The 16,898-nt window shown below is 44.2% G+C and overlaps 1 protein-coding gene across 2 annotated transcripts in view; it reads right to left on the reverse strand.

Annotated features, from left to right (window-relative positions):
- Positions 1-16,898, reverse strand: part of mtss1lb (MTSS I-BAR domain containing 2b) — a 78,666-nt gene that overhangs the window by 8,868 nt on the left and 52,900 nt on the right. For both annotated transcript variants that reach the window (XM_076998343.1, XM_076998335.1), the window contains exons 4-9: positions 4,250-4,334; positions 3,607-3,698; positions 3,332-3,406; positions 1,411-1,568; positions 1,067-1,174; positions 761-858 (exon numbers count right to left, since the gene is read on the reverse strand). In XM_076998343.1, coding sequence (XP_076854458.1) covers positions 761-858; positions 1,067-1,174; positions 1,411-1,568; positions 3,332-3,406; positions 3,607-3,698; positions 4,250-4,334 — 616 coding nt within the window. The remainder of the gene's footprint in view (positions 1-760; positions 859-1,066; positions 1,175-1,410; positions 1,569-3,331; positions 3,407-3,606; positions 3,699-4,249; positions 4,335-16,898) is intronic.

Consider the following 16,898-nt stretch of genomic DNA (forward strand, 5'->3'; position numbering starts at 1 on the left):
TCTTTTAGTAGCTTAATTGCAAATCAGTGTATAGACAGCACAGGATTTAAATGTAGACAGGACTGGATTTACATTGGTTGTCAACACTGCATTTTAATACTGCACCTGTCATGTGGCATCAAAGTAGAATAATTAGTCTCTAAATTAACATGAAACCATGGCAGACTGTATACCTAATAACACACAATTCCATTTTGATAACCCACAGTTCTGCGACAAGCCCCACAGATAGTTATGGATTAATATGGCCAGTCAGTAGCACGCCTGCTGAGGCTTGCAGTGCATTAATGTTCATTAATGCGTGGACACAGACACAGGAACTGACATGTTAACTCACATCAGAAATGCACACACAGACAGGACAGTGTGTGAGCAGGAGCAGCAGGTGGACAGATATGCCAGGGCCACTTCCCAGAAACCCCCTCCTCACACACACACACACACACACACACACACACACACACACACACACACAGACCCTCACACACACTCACTACCACTGACCTGCTGCAAGTTTAAAACTGAAGTAGAGTTAAATCCATAATAACTGTACACAGTCAAATTAAGTGTACAGAATATACAGAAACATATAGAAAATATGAATGACATTGAAAATGTATTGTTCTGTAGCTATCTTAATATATTGTTAAAAATCAAAAAGTAAATGTTTCTCTCCTTCCATCTTTTTCTTCTCTTTCTCTCTCTCTCTCCCTTTCTTTATCTCTCTTTTTAACTCTCTTTCTCTTTCTCTCCCTCTCACCTGCACATGCTGCTTTTTCTCGACCCGGAGCTGCTGGGAGATGCCGGCGGGGTCTGGTAGGACCAGGTATAGTCCGATCCCTTCAGGTCCTTAATCACCTGAGAGAAGGGAACACAGACACACAGAGACATCGGCACCATTCCTGCTGGCGGACATCTTTGCTTTGTTTTGTTTTTCCATTCCCCACGACACGTCCCCCGAGAGTCTGCGCTAACCCTCGGCCCCGTTGGCCTGACGTGTTTGCTACACTGCTGAGACGCTTCGCTGCCTCGCTGCGGTGACCTGAAAGGTCACACAGGCCTGTACCTGCTCGCTAGCAGGGGGCAGTTTGTGCGGGTCAGTGGTCAGCACTGTGAGGTCATCAATAATGGCCTGGAGATGTGTTATCTCTCCCAGCATGGCGATCTCTCCATTCTGAGAAAAGAAACATAGACACAAGGTTGATTTCCCTCCATAACTGTCCTAATGCAAAATGTAATATAAGCACATTGTAATATATAAAGTAATATGCTGTAGTCCTACTTTTCCTCTTGAATAACATGCAATACGAATACTTCAACAGTCAGAAATGAGAATAGTCCAATATGAGACAACTTGAAATGAAAGTAATGGCCAATGTGTGGCTGAGGAAGGCCGTGGTGGGCACTGACCACTACGGGCTGCAGGAGGCTGGTGAAGGTGCAGAAACGCCCCCTCTCCTCCACTAGGGCGCGCCGCACCGCCTGCTTTTCCGTCTCCTCCATCAGCAGGTACATGTCATTCACATCCTGCATGGCACTGTCCAGCTGGGGCTGCAGGTCGCCTCGGCCTGCGGGGGGCGATGGAGAGCACGGGGCAGGAGGCAGAGGAGGACGAGGAGTGGGGAGAAACGGGTGGAACCGAAAAAAGGGAGCCAGGGGAGAGCGATGGAGGATTTGAAGTAACAACAGTGTCACGCAGAGTCGTAAAGGGTCAAGGGGGAAGGTGAAGGAATCGGCAAACCAGAGGAGGAAGATCGCAGCGAGATGACCAAATAAAAGAGCGGGAGAGGGAGGAGAGAATGGAGAGATGGCATTAGGATGTGAAGGACATCGTCACTTTTCATGTCAATGCACACAGTGGCTCTGACTAGCATCTACACAGCTGATGGAGGACAAACGGATGCACTACACACCCAGACGCTTCTACGCTCGGTAAACAAAACGGAAAACTTCCCACGAGGACGTTACGGCCGTCAGCTCATGCGGGCTGTGAAGGTTAGCGACACGGCGTGACCCTCGCTGAGAAACACAAGCTTGATCGTCTGAAAAAGGAGCGTCTTCACGAACAGCAAGCATGCCGTGACAGCATCTGCTCCCCATGCAGGGAGCGAGCCCATAGCATTGTGGGAGGAGGGGAGGAAAAGACAGCAGCTAGGAGGCCGACGTCATGCGGCGTGACCAAAAAGGCGTTGGCATTAAGTGTCTCTGAGCCGGCGATCTCCGCCCTACGCTATGAATGAGCTAGGAGCGAAGGAGAGGGCCATGCAGAGAGACTGGGAGCAGTCACAAGCTTGTGGGAGGGGAAAAATCATACTTACCCTGCAGTTCTACAGGGAGGTAGAGAAAAAAAGAGAGAAAGAGATAGAGGGAAAGAAAAGAGAGAGGTGCATGGAGAGAGGGAGAGAGAGAGGAGGGGAGCAGAGCAGAGAAAGGGACAGGGAGAGGGAGAGAGAAAGACAGAGAGAAGGTTCAGGACAGCAGGGGCATTTAAGAAAGAATGAAGGACATGAGAGAGAGGAGAGAGAGAGAAAGAGAGAGGGAGAGAGCTCCATGTTAGGGTTAGTGTAAAGAAGCCATCACAGCTCACTTCACAGCCAAAGTGCTTTGGGACTGTTAGAGCAATACAGATGCAGCATCCAACCCCAATCTCAAAACAACCAAAAAGAAGAAACTATCCTCCTTGATTATAAAACAAATAAGTGTAATGTAGCCTTATAACCTTACATAATGTGTAATGTAACCTCATGTTGTTAATTTAATGCAATAGTCTTACGTAGTCTTCCTAGTAACACACATTAACATCCTCTCTTCAGGAGCACAAATTATTGGCTGTTGAGACAGTAGAGGGAACCGGCTCGACAAATGACGTAAAAGATGGAGTTCTTCTTGCCAACCACTAGGTGGAGCCACTGCATTACAAAGCTTCGCCCATTCATTGCACGTCACATAGAGCACCAATAGCTGCCCCACCGAGCATCAGCAGCTTTGAAGAAAGCTGATCTTAAGCGTCTCAGGCACTTGACTTCGCAATATAAGAGCGCCACTGTCCAGCCTCACCTAGAGGCGACGTCCTCGACTGCGGTGGACAGGCTGAGGTCTCTACTAACACGGCAGGGGGGGATTACCACCGAGTGCTCGGCTTTACCTGTAGTTATAGCAACCGACCTAAAGTACCAGCTGTTACTATGGCAGATTAGGCACAGTGGTGCAGATCTACGATGTTTGCTTGGACGTCTTTAGGCGTTTGCTCCAAGCCACACAAGTCTGAGTGGAATATGAGGCTCACAGCGAGGAACCGGTTCCCAGCGGTTCAAACAGACGGGTCTCGTACCTTTCCTTGCCTTCTTCTGCAACTTCATGGTGTCAGAGGACTTCTTCTTTATCTCGTGACGAGACCGCTTGTACTCTGCAACAGAAATCAGAAAGATGGGAAACAGGTTATTTTTTTTTGGGAGGCCTCTGACATTTTAGGATTGTCAAAATATTTTGATATTTGATTTTGAGAGTGATGAGGTGGTCGGTGAGAGTTGTGATCAGATGTTTGCATGGAGTGAGGACCTTTGGCATAGTTAGGGTTAGGGTTAGATGTTTATGTGGCATGAGGACCTTTGGCGTGGTCCTTGTCCAGTTGATTGGCTGTTTTCTTCCAGTCCTCGATTCGCTCCTGCAGAGGGTTTATCAGGCTCTCCATGAGAGCACTGAGATGGATTGCAGGGCAATTAGGAGGAAAGACGAGAGATCAAACAATAAAGATACAAACTTCTTTTTTTGCCATGCGTCCCAGTATGATTTCATGGTCAAAACCCCTTTCCAGCTATCCCAGCTAATGTCATGAAAAGAAGGTTCATCATCATCATCATCTGTTTCATTTTGGATAATTGCACTGTATAATTGCATACCTTTTTATGTGAGTGGAATTTTAAAATCTGGTGAAAAAAAGGACCTCCTATGAGGTTTACAGCATGGCTTTGAAGGTCGTGCCTCTTCCATTCATTGGAAATTGTCAACAGATGTCTTCTAATGAGGTAAGAGAATATATGTGTGTGTGTGTGTGTGTGTGTGTGTGTGTGTGTGTGTGTGTGTGTGTGTGTGTGTGTGTGTGTGTGTGTGCGTGTGTGTGTGTGTGTGTGTCTGCATGTGTGTTGCTCTGCTACTGCAGCATGGCGGGAGTCCTGCACAAGCTCACAAACACAAACACATCCCACAATGCCGCGCTGCACAGGAAGCGCTGGAAGAATGAACTCCATACTTGGTGAAGTGGCGCAGCTTGGCCTCGATGCTGCGATGGCGCATACACATGCGGGTCAGCGCCGAGCCGATGTCCCGCGTGGCACCTGCAGGACACACACACACACACAACAGGGAGAACGTTAAGGAACTGCTGGGCCCCACAACCCAGGTCAGGCTCAGGAAAGATCAGGGGGCCCGGAGCTACTGTAGGTGTCACTCATCTGATCACCAGGATAAGATGGATGCCAGATTTGCTGCAGTATAGCATATCATGGTCACGGACGGTGGTTTGGACGGTGGTTTAAAAGACTCTCGTTTGCCCCGTGAAGTCGGTCAAATATTTATAATCCACATGACCTAGCCATTCACTCGTAATGTACACAATCTAAGCCACAGTCCAAAAACTGCTGCTAGTTGTGTGTGTGTGTGTGTGTGTGTGTGTGTGTGTGTGTGTGTGTGTGTGTGTGTGTGTGTGTGTGTGTGTGTGTGTGTGTGTGTGTGTGTGCGCGCAAGAGAGAGAGAAGGAGAGAGAGAGAGAGAGAGAACCTGTAATGGTGACATACATCAAGCTATTTTTAGCAGTTGGTGGGCGTTTGGAAACTCCTGACCTCACTATTTAGACAAGGTACTGCTCTCTCTTCCAAAGAAGGCGGCCGGCCTGCACAGCTATTGTTTCTTCTCCTGTGTTTATAGGCTGGCTCCCACTTGTTGAACTCAGCAAGTAATATATCCCCCAGTCCAGGGACTCCTGCCATCCCCACGGCTGTACTGCTGTGTTCAACAGTCCAACCACAGCGTGTGCAAAACACTCAAGAGAATAAAGCTCACACTGGTTTCTCTAGAATAAATTCCATATTATTAATAGTATTAATATAATAATGGCAGACTGAAAAGCAAAATAATTCAATCTAAAGACTGAATTATGTGGTTCTAATACATTTTTAGGGTGTTCAAAGTCTTTATTTCACTGTTAAAGAGCGTTTCATGTATGATATCAATACAAGGACAAGACTAAACAAGACTCTGGTTGTGACTTCAGAGGGCAGTAGATGGGTCCATTACTGCATTGGGTTTTCAGCTTTTCTGAGTTCTCCTGGTAGAGTCTGAGAAGTTCGCCTGTGGTCAATACAAAGAACAGCACCCTGGTTTACCCTGGACCACACTGACGTCCAGTCCTGACCAGTCCAGCCAGATCAGCCCTGCATCTTGTCTCAGACTCCCTAAGATTAATCTAGACAACGCCAAGGTAATCTCAGAGCGCCCTGATTCACTCATTCACCACTTCCACTCACAATGGTCTCCAGTCTCCTTCTGCAGGAGAGCTGCAGGTTATCCTGACGTCTGCTTAGATTAACCCAGACAGGGCTTGTTTTTGGGCCAAAGTGTATAACGATTTTGCATTAGTCAAACTTTAATCATTAGTCCAAATCTATCATAGTTGTTTTTGTATTCTTCTTTTTTTAACGTGTAGCTCTTAGGTGTGTGATGAAATACCTTGAAGACTGCAAAATGATCATGGTCTTTCATATGAAAGCCCATACACACACAGCTGCAGCAAATCACAATTACCGTTCTAACACTCCTGTGCACAGTCCTACATTATATGACATACGCACTGACATAACACCCACACAGAACAGGAGTCAATCAAAACCCAGCTAATGAAGCTAGACTAAGAAGGCAGACATAGATTCAAACCAACACCCCCCCCCCCCCCCCCCCCCCCCTCCCCCAGATAGTGTTGGTATCTCCTTTGCAGTTTACAGGAACACGGGCTCAGTTATCATTCAGATTTACCACCTGGCTGCTTTGCACAAACACTACACTACACAATGTGCAGCCATTTCCTACTCACACAGAAAGCACATATGCAAAGTGCAAACACACATGCACACATACTCACACAGAGACAGAGAGAAGCTCCATTCATAATTAACACATTCCTGCCTTGTGCCTACTGTTCTACCCAGCAACCATTCATTAGTTTGGCACATGGGAGTGCACACACACACACACACACACACACACACACACACACACACACACTCACACACGCGCACACACACACACACACACACACACACACAGCACAGCATGCTGAAACAGGGTCTAGTGTCACAACACTGTGGCATCTTGAGATCAGAAATGGAAATAAAATAGTGAGAGACATAGTGAGACATAGTGAGACATAGTGAGAGAAGGGGAGAGGAGAGGAAAGGAGACAGGAGAAGAGAGGAGGAAAGAAGAGAAGAGAAAAAGAGAGGAGAGGAAATGAGAAGAGAGGAAAGGAGTGGAAAGGAGAGGAGATGAGAGGAGAGGGGAGGAGATGAAAAGGACAGGGGAGGAGAGGGAAGGAGAAAAGAGGAGTGTGAATTACATACTGAGTGTGTGAGACAGAAAGAGGGGAAGAGGGAGACAGAGGAACAGACAACTGATGCCAAGTAAGAACTTGTCACCCATGTTAATTGCTTCTGGATTGATTTGGTGTGCATGTGTGTGTGTGTCTGTGTGTACACACATACATGTGTTGTGCATTGTCACGCACACAAACGTCCGCAGCCATTACACTGCTCCGTCTAATCCTGCTGCGTGTCTCCTCGTAAGGATCAAGTGTGCGACACCACAACGCTGCTGACATCTGGGCCACACATTCCCTGCTTCCTCTCCCACATGCTAAACGCGCCCAGCGCTGCCCTGGGCCCGCGGGCCGGCGTCTGCTCCCCCTCCCCTCACCGAGATTCCCGGGGCCGTGTAAGTTTGCCGTCATCCTTTAGCATCCATGCGCAGGCCCGCTGTGCAGGATGACGAGAGCTCTACTTGGACGGTAATCGTGACATGCGTGCAGCGTGCACACACTGATGGCCACCTCAGCTGCTCCGGCTGCTGTTAGCCACTCTGCTAACTGCTAAGCCCCTCAGCGCCACTACGCTGGGCACCCTTAATGATTTTTCTCATGACACTTAGTCAGCACTGCCAAGCTTGGAAACTGGAACTTGGCAGTGTGTGTGTGTGTGTGTGTGTGTGTGTGTGTGTGTGTGTGTGTGAGAGAGAGAGAGAGAGAGAGAGAGAGAGAGAGAGAGAGAGAGAGAGAGAGAGAGAGAGAGAGAGAGAGAGAGAGAGAGAGAAAAAAAGAGAGTTTGACCATGCCTGAGTGTGAGTCTCCCTTGTATTCTCCCTAACACACACCATTACAGAAACTCCTATTAGCCTATGTGCATATGTATATTACATCTCTTCCTTATACTGCCTTTGTCTTCCGCTCTAATCTGGTTACCTCCCTGTTATTTGTGCTGTTTCTAGGTTTTAAGGCACCATCAACAGTTGAATTTCTTGAAAGTAAAGGATGTCTGGTGACAACACACACACACAGCCTCATGAATCGCTGTCCACAACATGTGCACACACACCTGAGTCTGTGGAATAAACTTTAAAATGCAGATTTTGAAAATATATTAGCAAATACAATAACATTAACAACTCCACACATTTAGGTTTGAATTTAAAAATACACCCCAAATGTGTTTTTTTTTCTTATGTCATTTAATATTTGCAGTTGAAGTTGCTGTTATAGAAAGTAGAGGGCGCTACAGCACCCTCAGCTCACCAGGTCCTCCTGCCTGGTGTGTGTGTGTGTGTGTGTGTGTGTGTGTGTGTGTGTGTGTGTGTGTGTGTGTGTGCGTGTGTGTGTGTGTGTGTGTTTTCTCACTGGTATACACCAGAATACCCACTGCAAGCACTCTACAGCACAACTATGATGCTGCTAGCTAAGAATCTGTTTCTAAGAATAACACTAGTAAGTCATTTGCCCATCATCTGCTAACACTAATGCATGTATGTGTGTGTGTGTGTGTGTGTGTGTGTGTGTGTGTGTGTGTGTGTGTGTGTGTGTGTGTGCGTGCGTGTGTGTGTGTGTGTGTAAGCTCCTAGACACTAATTCAAATTCCAACCAGAAACCCAACTATGGCCTTAACAATCTTAAAGGAATGAGACAAACAGAAAGACGTCACTGTCTGTTTGTCCAACAGCCAAAGCAGTGAGAGACAGTGGTGTGTGTGCGTGTTGCTGAGTGTGTGTCTATGCGAGTGTGTATGAATCCTAGTAGCTAGCATACTGGTGCTTACTCATCATGATCTGCACTTTGAACACTTGCGTTACAGCATCTACAGATACTGCCCACGAGAGCCCTGGTACCAGCAGACCGGGTCTGCCCACCGTCACAGGACACGCGGCGACGGGTTAGCCGTTAGCTCCCGCCAGATACACGCACCAGAACAAGTCAAGCTCACGCCTCGTCTCCAAGGCAACAGATGGAGGGAGGTGAAGGTGTGTGGACAGGGGAACAGATATCAATCAGACCCCCCTCCCCGCAGACGGGGCCGCTTCAGCCATGACGCTGCATAAAGCAGCGTGTCTGTCCCGGGGGAGTGCAGCGCTACATCACCCACGCACCCCCACCCACCTGCCGGAGACGCTTAGTCTATCTGTAGCGTGATGCTGAACGTGTGTGTGCACAACAAGGTGGTAGTGATGCTGATGTCACAGAGATCAGGAGGAGATGCCAGATGAATCCAGCAAATGTTGAATACGCGTTTTACAGTGACCCAAAGTAAAAAGAAACTCCACACCAAACTCTCTCTCTCTGTCTCCCTCACTTGATCCCTCATTCTTTTATTTAGTCCCTCACGCTGCACCTCACTCACTAGCTCACTCACTCACTCACTCACTCACTCACTAGCTCACTCACTCACTCACTCACTCACTAGCTCACTCACTAGCTCACTCACTCACTCACTCACTCACTCACTAGCTCACTCACTCACTCACTCACTAGCTCACTCACTCACTCACTAGCTCACTCCTTCCCTTCCTCCCTCTTTCTCTCTCCCCCAGAGGTAATACGAGTGTCTTTTTTTTTCACCATCATGAGAACAGCCACTGCGGTGTGCGTGCAACCCCTTGAATGTTTGGAGCCTTGCAGGAATGAGGGGCTATGACTAAGACTGAAGCCTGCAGGCGGCTGTCACACACACACACACACACACACACACACACACACACACACACACACACACACACACACACACTGTCACAGTCTCACATAAACAGAGGGAGAGAGAGACCAAACCTTCACCACACATTTAAGTGCATAGCATTCCAGCACACAGAAAAAGAGAGAGGAGAGAGAGAAACCAAACCTTCACCACACATTTCATTTCAAAACATCCGGCACAAGCCCTTGTACACCAAAGACTATACAGAATGAATAATTCCATCAGGTAGACGTTATAATTTCACGATTTAGTTTCACAGTACACGATAATAAAAAAGCAAATAAAAATATAGCCGCAAGCGGCAATTGCGGGTTCACACACGAAAAAGGCAAAAAAGCCCAAAAAATTGGCAAAATGATTCAGATCAGAAGTAAATCACATGCTGTGATTAGCTTTGTGTGTATGTGTGTTTGTGTGTTTTTTTATTTAAGCAGTACATCTTGGCTTGATCCAAGGAATGCAACAGAAGTAGAATTTTGTTTCTAGGCCCTACAGTGTGAAAGATATTGGAAAATAAAAGTGAAAAGAAGCTGTTTGGGTTTGGCCAGTGTGTGCTCTACAGATAGTGTGTGATGACATCTGCATGTGTCAGAAAGGGAGACACAGAAACAGCACATCTGGCTAGGGCTGCATCTATGTGAACAATATAGGAAGGCCTGCATGTGTCTATACATGATTGGGCCTGTATATTACCGACAGAGAGAGATTGAGGGAGCCAGAGACTATGCTTTGTTAATTCACTCCTTGCACACCTTGGACGCCTAACATGACTGTCTGTGTATTCAAAGTATGAATGTGGACTGATATGACTGACATAACTGGCATGACTGTAATGATTTGATGATTTGACTGACATGACTTATATGACTGACATGACTGATATGACTGATATGACTGGACTGAAATGATTGGCATGACACGACTTACATGACTGGCAGAACACGACTGACATGACTGGCATGACTGACATGACTGATATAACTGACATGACTGGACTGACATGACTGGCATGGCATGCCTGATATGACTGATACGACTGACATTGCTGGCATGACCGACATATACTATACATATACTATAAATATGCATACAAACTATACATACATTTAGGTAGAAGTGTGTGTGTGTGTGTATGTGTGTTTGTTTGTAATAGTGTATGTTCTGACATTAATCTGATTAAGCAAATAAAGTCACCCAATGTCAAATCTCTTGAATCTCAAGAAGATATGCAGGGGCCCATGGGCCATATAGGATATGAGCATTGTTTAGAGTAAATAATTAACCTTGGATTTGAATACATGTAGCGTGCTCTGAAGTATCAGTGTCCATTTAACTGGCTTATGAGTCACCAAGGCCCAAAAGGTCACAAAACATTGTAATGGCAAAACAATTCAGATAATAGATCAAAATCACTTGCTGAGATTATCTTAGTGTGTGTTTGGATGGCAAAAATAAGCTAAACATCAGTTAGTGTGTTGGAAATGGCTAGAGAACTGTGTATATAAAGCATAATTGTAGTCCTGTGTGTGAATGTGTATGGATAAAAATGTTAAATATCTGTGTGTGTGTGTGTGTGTGTGTGTGTGTGTGTGTGTGTGTGTGTGTTTTAGTCAAAGAGTAATGGGTATACATGGCTAGGGCAGTGTGTATGTTAAACCTATAAGTAGGTGTGTGTGTGTGTGTGTGTGTGTGTGTGTGTGTGTGTGTGTGTGTGTGTGTGTGTGTGTGTGTGTGTGTGTGTGTGTGAGAGAGTGTGTTTTCAAAAACAGAAGCTAAACGTCAGTTTGTGTGTTTTTATCTGGGTTACTCATAGAGAAATGGGTAGGTATGGCAAGGGCAGTGTGAAAGCTACAGAGGCCTGTGTTTTTGTAAGTGCATGTGAAAGAGAGAGAGGGGGGGAGGTAGAGCCCATGGGTTGTAAAGTGTTGGAAGCAAGGGGGAGTGTGAGGGGAGTGGAGGAGGGGGGGGCAGAGTGTGTGAGAAAGGCACCTGCGTGTGTGGCTTAGCAGCTGTCTATGCCTCCCTCCACTGCTTTGTATGGAAAATGAAAATATTCACTGTAGAGTTGTTTGTGGACGGATTTGGCTCAAAATTGGCACATCGCACCACAATGGTCATGTGAATGTGGATTTCAATTTCCATAACAATCAGACATACTATGGCGTAGTTATTGAACTGGGAATTTGATGTGTTATGATGGTAGCATTGTGATGCATATGAAAAATATTAATTTGTCAAAAACTTAGGATTTTTTCGCTAATCTTAGCATTTCAGAGTCTGCTGAGTATTACAAGGTGTGATTTAAGGTGATGGAGTTAAAATGCTAGGACTAGTATGAAAATGGCAAGTTATATATATTTGATAATAGTGAAAAAGTGGTACATTTTTGCAAAGCACATGTAATTACAAAGTTGCTAGGAATTCTGCATACAATCATATGAGTGCAAGCATTACTTGATAAGTGAAAATATGTAGGAGAAATTCTGGATTTTCTAGTATAGCGCCACCTAGTGGTGCAATTCCCTTCCAACATGGGTATGTCTTAGAGGGTGTGTACATGAACATACCATGTCAGTTTCATGTGTATGTACCTATGGTAAGTAGGTCAAATGGCCAATTAATTAAAATTAAAATTAATTGGCTTATGGCGGCCATGTTTTTTGAGTGATGAGGTCATCATTGTGTGTCTTGATACCACTTGACCCCATGATGATGCCTGTAAAGTTTTGGTTTGATGTGACTAATGGTTTCTGAGAAACAGTTTTTCCCATGTTATAGCGCCCCCTATTGGACAATCGTGGCCTGCTTTGACCTGTGACCTCTGAGTCATGTGTCCTAACAACTGATATATTTTCATGAAGATTGGTCAAAGCATTGCTGAGATATAGCTGCTGAAGTAAATTTGGCCACGCCTCAGAGCTATTGATTAACATGTGACAGCCAGGCTGTATGGTAATGTCACAATGTTGGCGATGGGTTTTGATAATGAGATTCTTCTGAGTAGTTTGATACCAAGACTGTGGTGATCAGACGAAAAACCAAGGAGTAGTAGACAAAAGTAGGTTTTGCATATTATGCAAATTAGCAAAAAATCTAAGTAGGCGGAGCTTCATAGTTGTATATGAAATGTCCTATTGAATTGAGCCAAGGAATGCATAGGAAGTGGAATTTTGTTTCTATGACTTATGGTATGGGAGATATGGGCCAAAAAGTCACATAGTGTGCTATAGCGCCACCATCAGGCCGATGTGGGTCCCTATAAGTGTGTGTGGTCCTTTTGACCTAGAGAACAAGTTTGGCAAGTTTGGTGTGTCTAGGCCTTACGGTTTAGGCTGCAGAATGATTTATAGACAGCAAAATGGGAAAAAGAATAATAATAATAATAATAATAAGAACTAGGGCTGCATCTATGTGAACAATATAGGAAAGCCTGCATGTGTCTATACATGATTGGGCCTGTATTGATTTGATGATTTGACTGACATGACTGATATGACTAGACTGAAATGACTGATATGACTGGACTGAAATGATTGGCATGACATGACTTACATGACTGGCATGACTGACATGACTGATGTAACTGACATGACTGGCATTTCTGATATGACTGACATCACTGGCATGACTGACATATACTATACATATACTATAGATATGCATACAAACTTTACATACATTTAGGTAGATGTGTGTGTGTGTGTGTGTGTGTGTGTGTGTGTGTGTGTGTGTGTGTGTGGTAGTGTATGTACTCAAACTATGACAACATATACTAATACATACATACATAAGTATACATAGAAACTATACATACATATAGGTATAAAGGTGTGTGTGTCTGTGTGTTTGTGTGAGAGAGAGAGAGACAAAAAAGAAGCCAAATATCAGTTTGTATGAGCATGTGTTAGTCACTGAGATATGGGTGGGTATGGCTAGGGAAGTGTCATTGTGAATGCTATAGGAAGGCCTGCTTGCGCCTGTATGTGTGTGTGCCTGGTTAATAGACACAGAGAGATCTAGGTAGCCAGAGCAATGTTTACTTAGGGCACAGAGATGGGAGGGGGAATGTGGGTGAGAGTGTGAGAGAGACTGAGAGTGTGAGTTTCAGCTTGCGTGCGTGTGAGAAGGAGAAGGTGACAGAAGGACTTTACATGCATTCTTATGCATTGTATATAATACTGCACTGTAGAGCCATACGATAACCGATTTAGATGAAACTTGACAAATTTGTTCAGGATGGGATTCTGAATGGGCTTGTCCATTTTGGTCAGAATTGGGTAAAATATGAAAGAGCTTTAAGAATATGAATATTATATGTATCGATGCTGTCCATTAAAAAAATATTTAGCAGGTATAAGTGTCCTCAAATCCAAAATCTTTGGATTGTTTTTTGATTTCACACTCTGTAGAGTATTATAAGACTTTGCTTGACATGATAGTATGAAAATCCTAGGAGGAGTATGAAAAGTGATGATTTCAAACTATTATTAACTGTAAATAAATTGTGCATTTTTTAATAGGACATGTAATGGGAAAGTTGTTCGCACTACTGCAAGGAATCAAAAGAGTCCAATTGCATGTTCCCAAGTGGAATTATGTAGGGGATACACTTGCTTTTTTTGCAATAGCGCCCCCCAGTGGCCAATCGACACCCGGCTGGATTATGTCATAGGGGGTGTGCACTTGTCCACACCCAAGAGGTTTCGTGCAGATCGACCAATGGTAAGCCTGTCAAACGCGTGCCGATCACGGATTGGCCGATTACGTCAGCCATTTTGGAAGTATGGCATGTCTGCTTTAGGACCTGGTTCCCAGAGGCCCATAGATGATGTCTGTCAAGTTTCATGTGGATCGGCCAATCTGAGTGCATGGGGCAAATTTTTGCATGTTATAGCGCCCCCTAGCAGGTGAGGTATGGCAACCTCTGCGAGCTGCCCCAGACCCTCACAGGGAAGCTGTCTGTGAAGTGCCATCTCATTACATGCAAGTTTTCTTAAGTTAGAGCTCCATATGCGCAAAATTTACTATTGAATTTACGCCCCCTCATTTGATTGGTTTATACTGACTAGGTAGTGAAGAAATTAGCATTTTTGTTGGATACGTTTTAAAGTTCAGACTCTTCTGAACGTTTTGATACCACATATGTGCATGTATGTGAAAAATCCAGGGACTAGTTCGCGCTCAAAAATGTGTGTGATTTTGCACATTATGCAAATTAACTCGAAATCTAAGTGGGCGGAGCTTAATGGTTGTATATTAATTGTCCTATTGAATTTAGTCAAGGAATGTATAGGAACTGGAATTTTGGTTCTAGGACCTACGGTGTAGGAGATATGGACAAAAAGTCAATATGGTCTGCTATAGCGCCACCATCAGGCCAATTTGGGTCCCTGTATGGGAATCTGGTCCTTGGGGGTAACTGAACCTTTTTGCCAAGTTTGGGGTTTCTAGGCATTACGGTCTAGGCTGCACAATACGTTTTAGGTCAAAAAATGGGACAAAGAATAAGAAAGAAAAATCCTAACAATTACAATAGGGTTCCCACACTATGTGTGTGTGAACCCTAAAAATAGCCGCAAGCGGCGATTGGCGGGTTCACACAAAAAAAGGCAAAAAAGCCCAAAGGGTCTTTTAGACCAACAAGTGATATGAAGCTACTTCAGTCCAAAAAATGGACAGATAATGTAATTTGCAAAAAAATATTCAACTGGGGCAATAAAGGCCCAAAAGATCAAAACAAAATGTATTGGCAAAATGATTCAGATCATAGAAGTTAATCAAATGCTGTGATTAGCTTTGTATGTGTGTGTTTGTGTGTTTTTTCATGTATGCATTAAGGGCTTTGTTGGTTGGCTTGAGCCAATGAATACAGCTCAAGTAGAATTTTGTTTCTAGGCCATACAGTGTGGAAGATATATGCAAAATAATTCAGACCATACAACTAAATCAAATGCTGAGATTAGGTTAAAAGCACTGACCCAGGGGCCTAGTCAAATAAATATACCTTTGGCTGAATTTGACTGAAGTTGTGATCATAGCAGCAGGGGAGCTCTTGTTAATGCCCCACATGTAAACCCCACTCTTTAACCCTTTTCATTTAGCTGACAAAATCTGTCACATGTGAATCTCAAACAAACCAAAGAGTGATGGCTTACTATACAATAAAATAACACAAATATTCTTATCTTTGCCTGTTCATGATGTTCTCATCCCTACTCTGACATGTTCTCACTGTTGTGCCCTTAGTAGGGAGGCCACTAGGAATGTGTATCTAACAAGACTTTGATGATAAGTACAGCATGCAGTTATTTAGAGGTTGTGTGTGAAATGTGAATTACATGTCTCTGTCCTCTCTTATGTCATTTCAGGATGTATAGAGGGCATGTGTTGAGAGTGTGGATGGAAAAATAAAGCTAAATATCAGATAGTGTGTTGGAAATGGCTAGAGAAATGTATATATGTAGCATATAGGAAGTCCTGTGTGAGGGTGTGTGGAAAAAAGAAGTTAAATATCTGTATATTAGTCACTGGGTAATTGGTAGTAATGGCTAGAATTAGTGTGTATGTGAAACCTATAGGCCAGAGAGGCCTTTGTTTTTGTGAGTGCATGTGAAAGAGAGAGAGGGAGGAGGGAGAGCCCAAGGGTTGTAAAGTGTTAGAAGCGTGGGGGAGTGGAGGAGGGGGGCAGCGTGTGTGAGAATGGCAAACGTGCGTGTCTTATTCAACTGAGGCAATAAAGGCCCAAAAGATCAAAATAAAATGTATTGGCAAAATGATTCAGATCATAGAAGTTAATCAAATGCTGTGATTAGCTTTGTATGTGTGTGTTTGTGTGTTTTTTCATGTATGCAGTAAGGGCTTCTTGAGGCTTTTTTGGTTAGCTTGAGCAAAGGAATACAGCTGAAGTAGAATTTTGTTTCTAGGCCATACAGTGTGGAAGATATTAGCAAAATGATTCAGACCATACAACTAAATCAAATGCTGAGATTAGGTTAAAAGCACTGACACACTGACCCAGGGGCCTAGTCAAATAAATATACCTTTGGCTGAATTTGTCAGAAGTTGTGAACATAGCAGCAGGAGAGCTCTTGTTAATGCCCCACATGTAAACCCCACTCTTTAACCCTTTTCATTTAGCTGACAAAATCTGTCACATGTGAATCTCAAACAAACCAAAGAGTGATGGCTTACTATACAATAAAATAACACAAATATTCTTATCTTTGCCTGTTCATGATGTTCTCATCCCTACTCTGACATGTTCTCACTGTTGTGCCCATAGTAGGGAGGCCACTAGGAATGTGTATCTAACAAGACTTTGATGATAAGTAAAGCATGCAGTTATTTAGAGGTTGTGTGTCAAATGTGAATTACATGTCTCTGTCCTCTCTTATGTCATTTCAGGATGTATAGAGGGCATGTGTTGAGAGTGTGGATGGAAAAATGAAGCTAAATATCAGTTAGTGTGTTGGAAATGGCTAGAGAAATGTATATATGAAGCATATAGGAAGTCCTATGTGAGGGTGTGTGGAAAAAAGAGGCTAAATATCTGTATATTAGTCACTGGGTAATTGGTAGTAATGGCTAGAATTAGTGTGTATGTGAAACCTATAGGCC

The sequence above is a fragment of the Brachyhypopomus gauderio genome, chromosome 1 (assembly GCF_052324685.1).
Source record: "Brachyhypopomus gauderio isolate BG-103 chromosome 1, BGAUD_0.2, whole genome shotgun sequence".
Taxonomy (NCBI): Eukaryota; Metazoa; Chordata; class Actinopteri; order Gymnotiformes; family Hypopomidae; genus Brachyhypopomus; species Brachyhypopomus gauderio.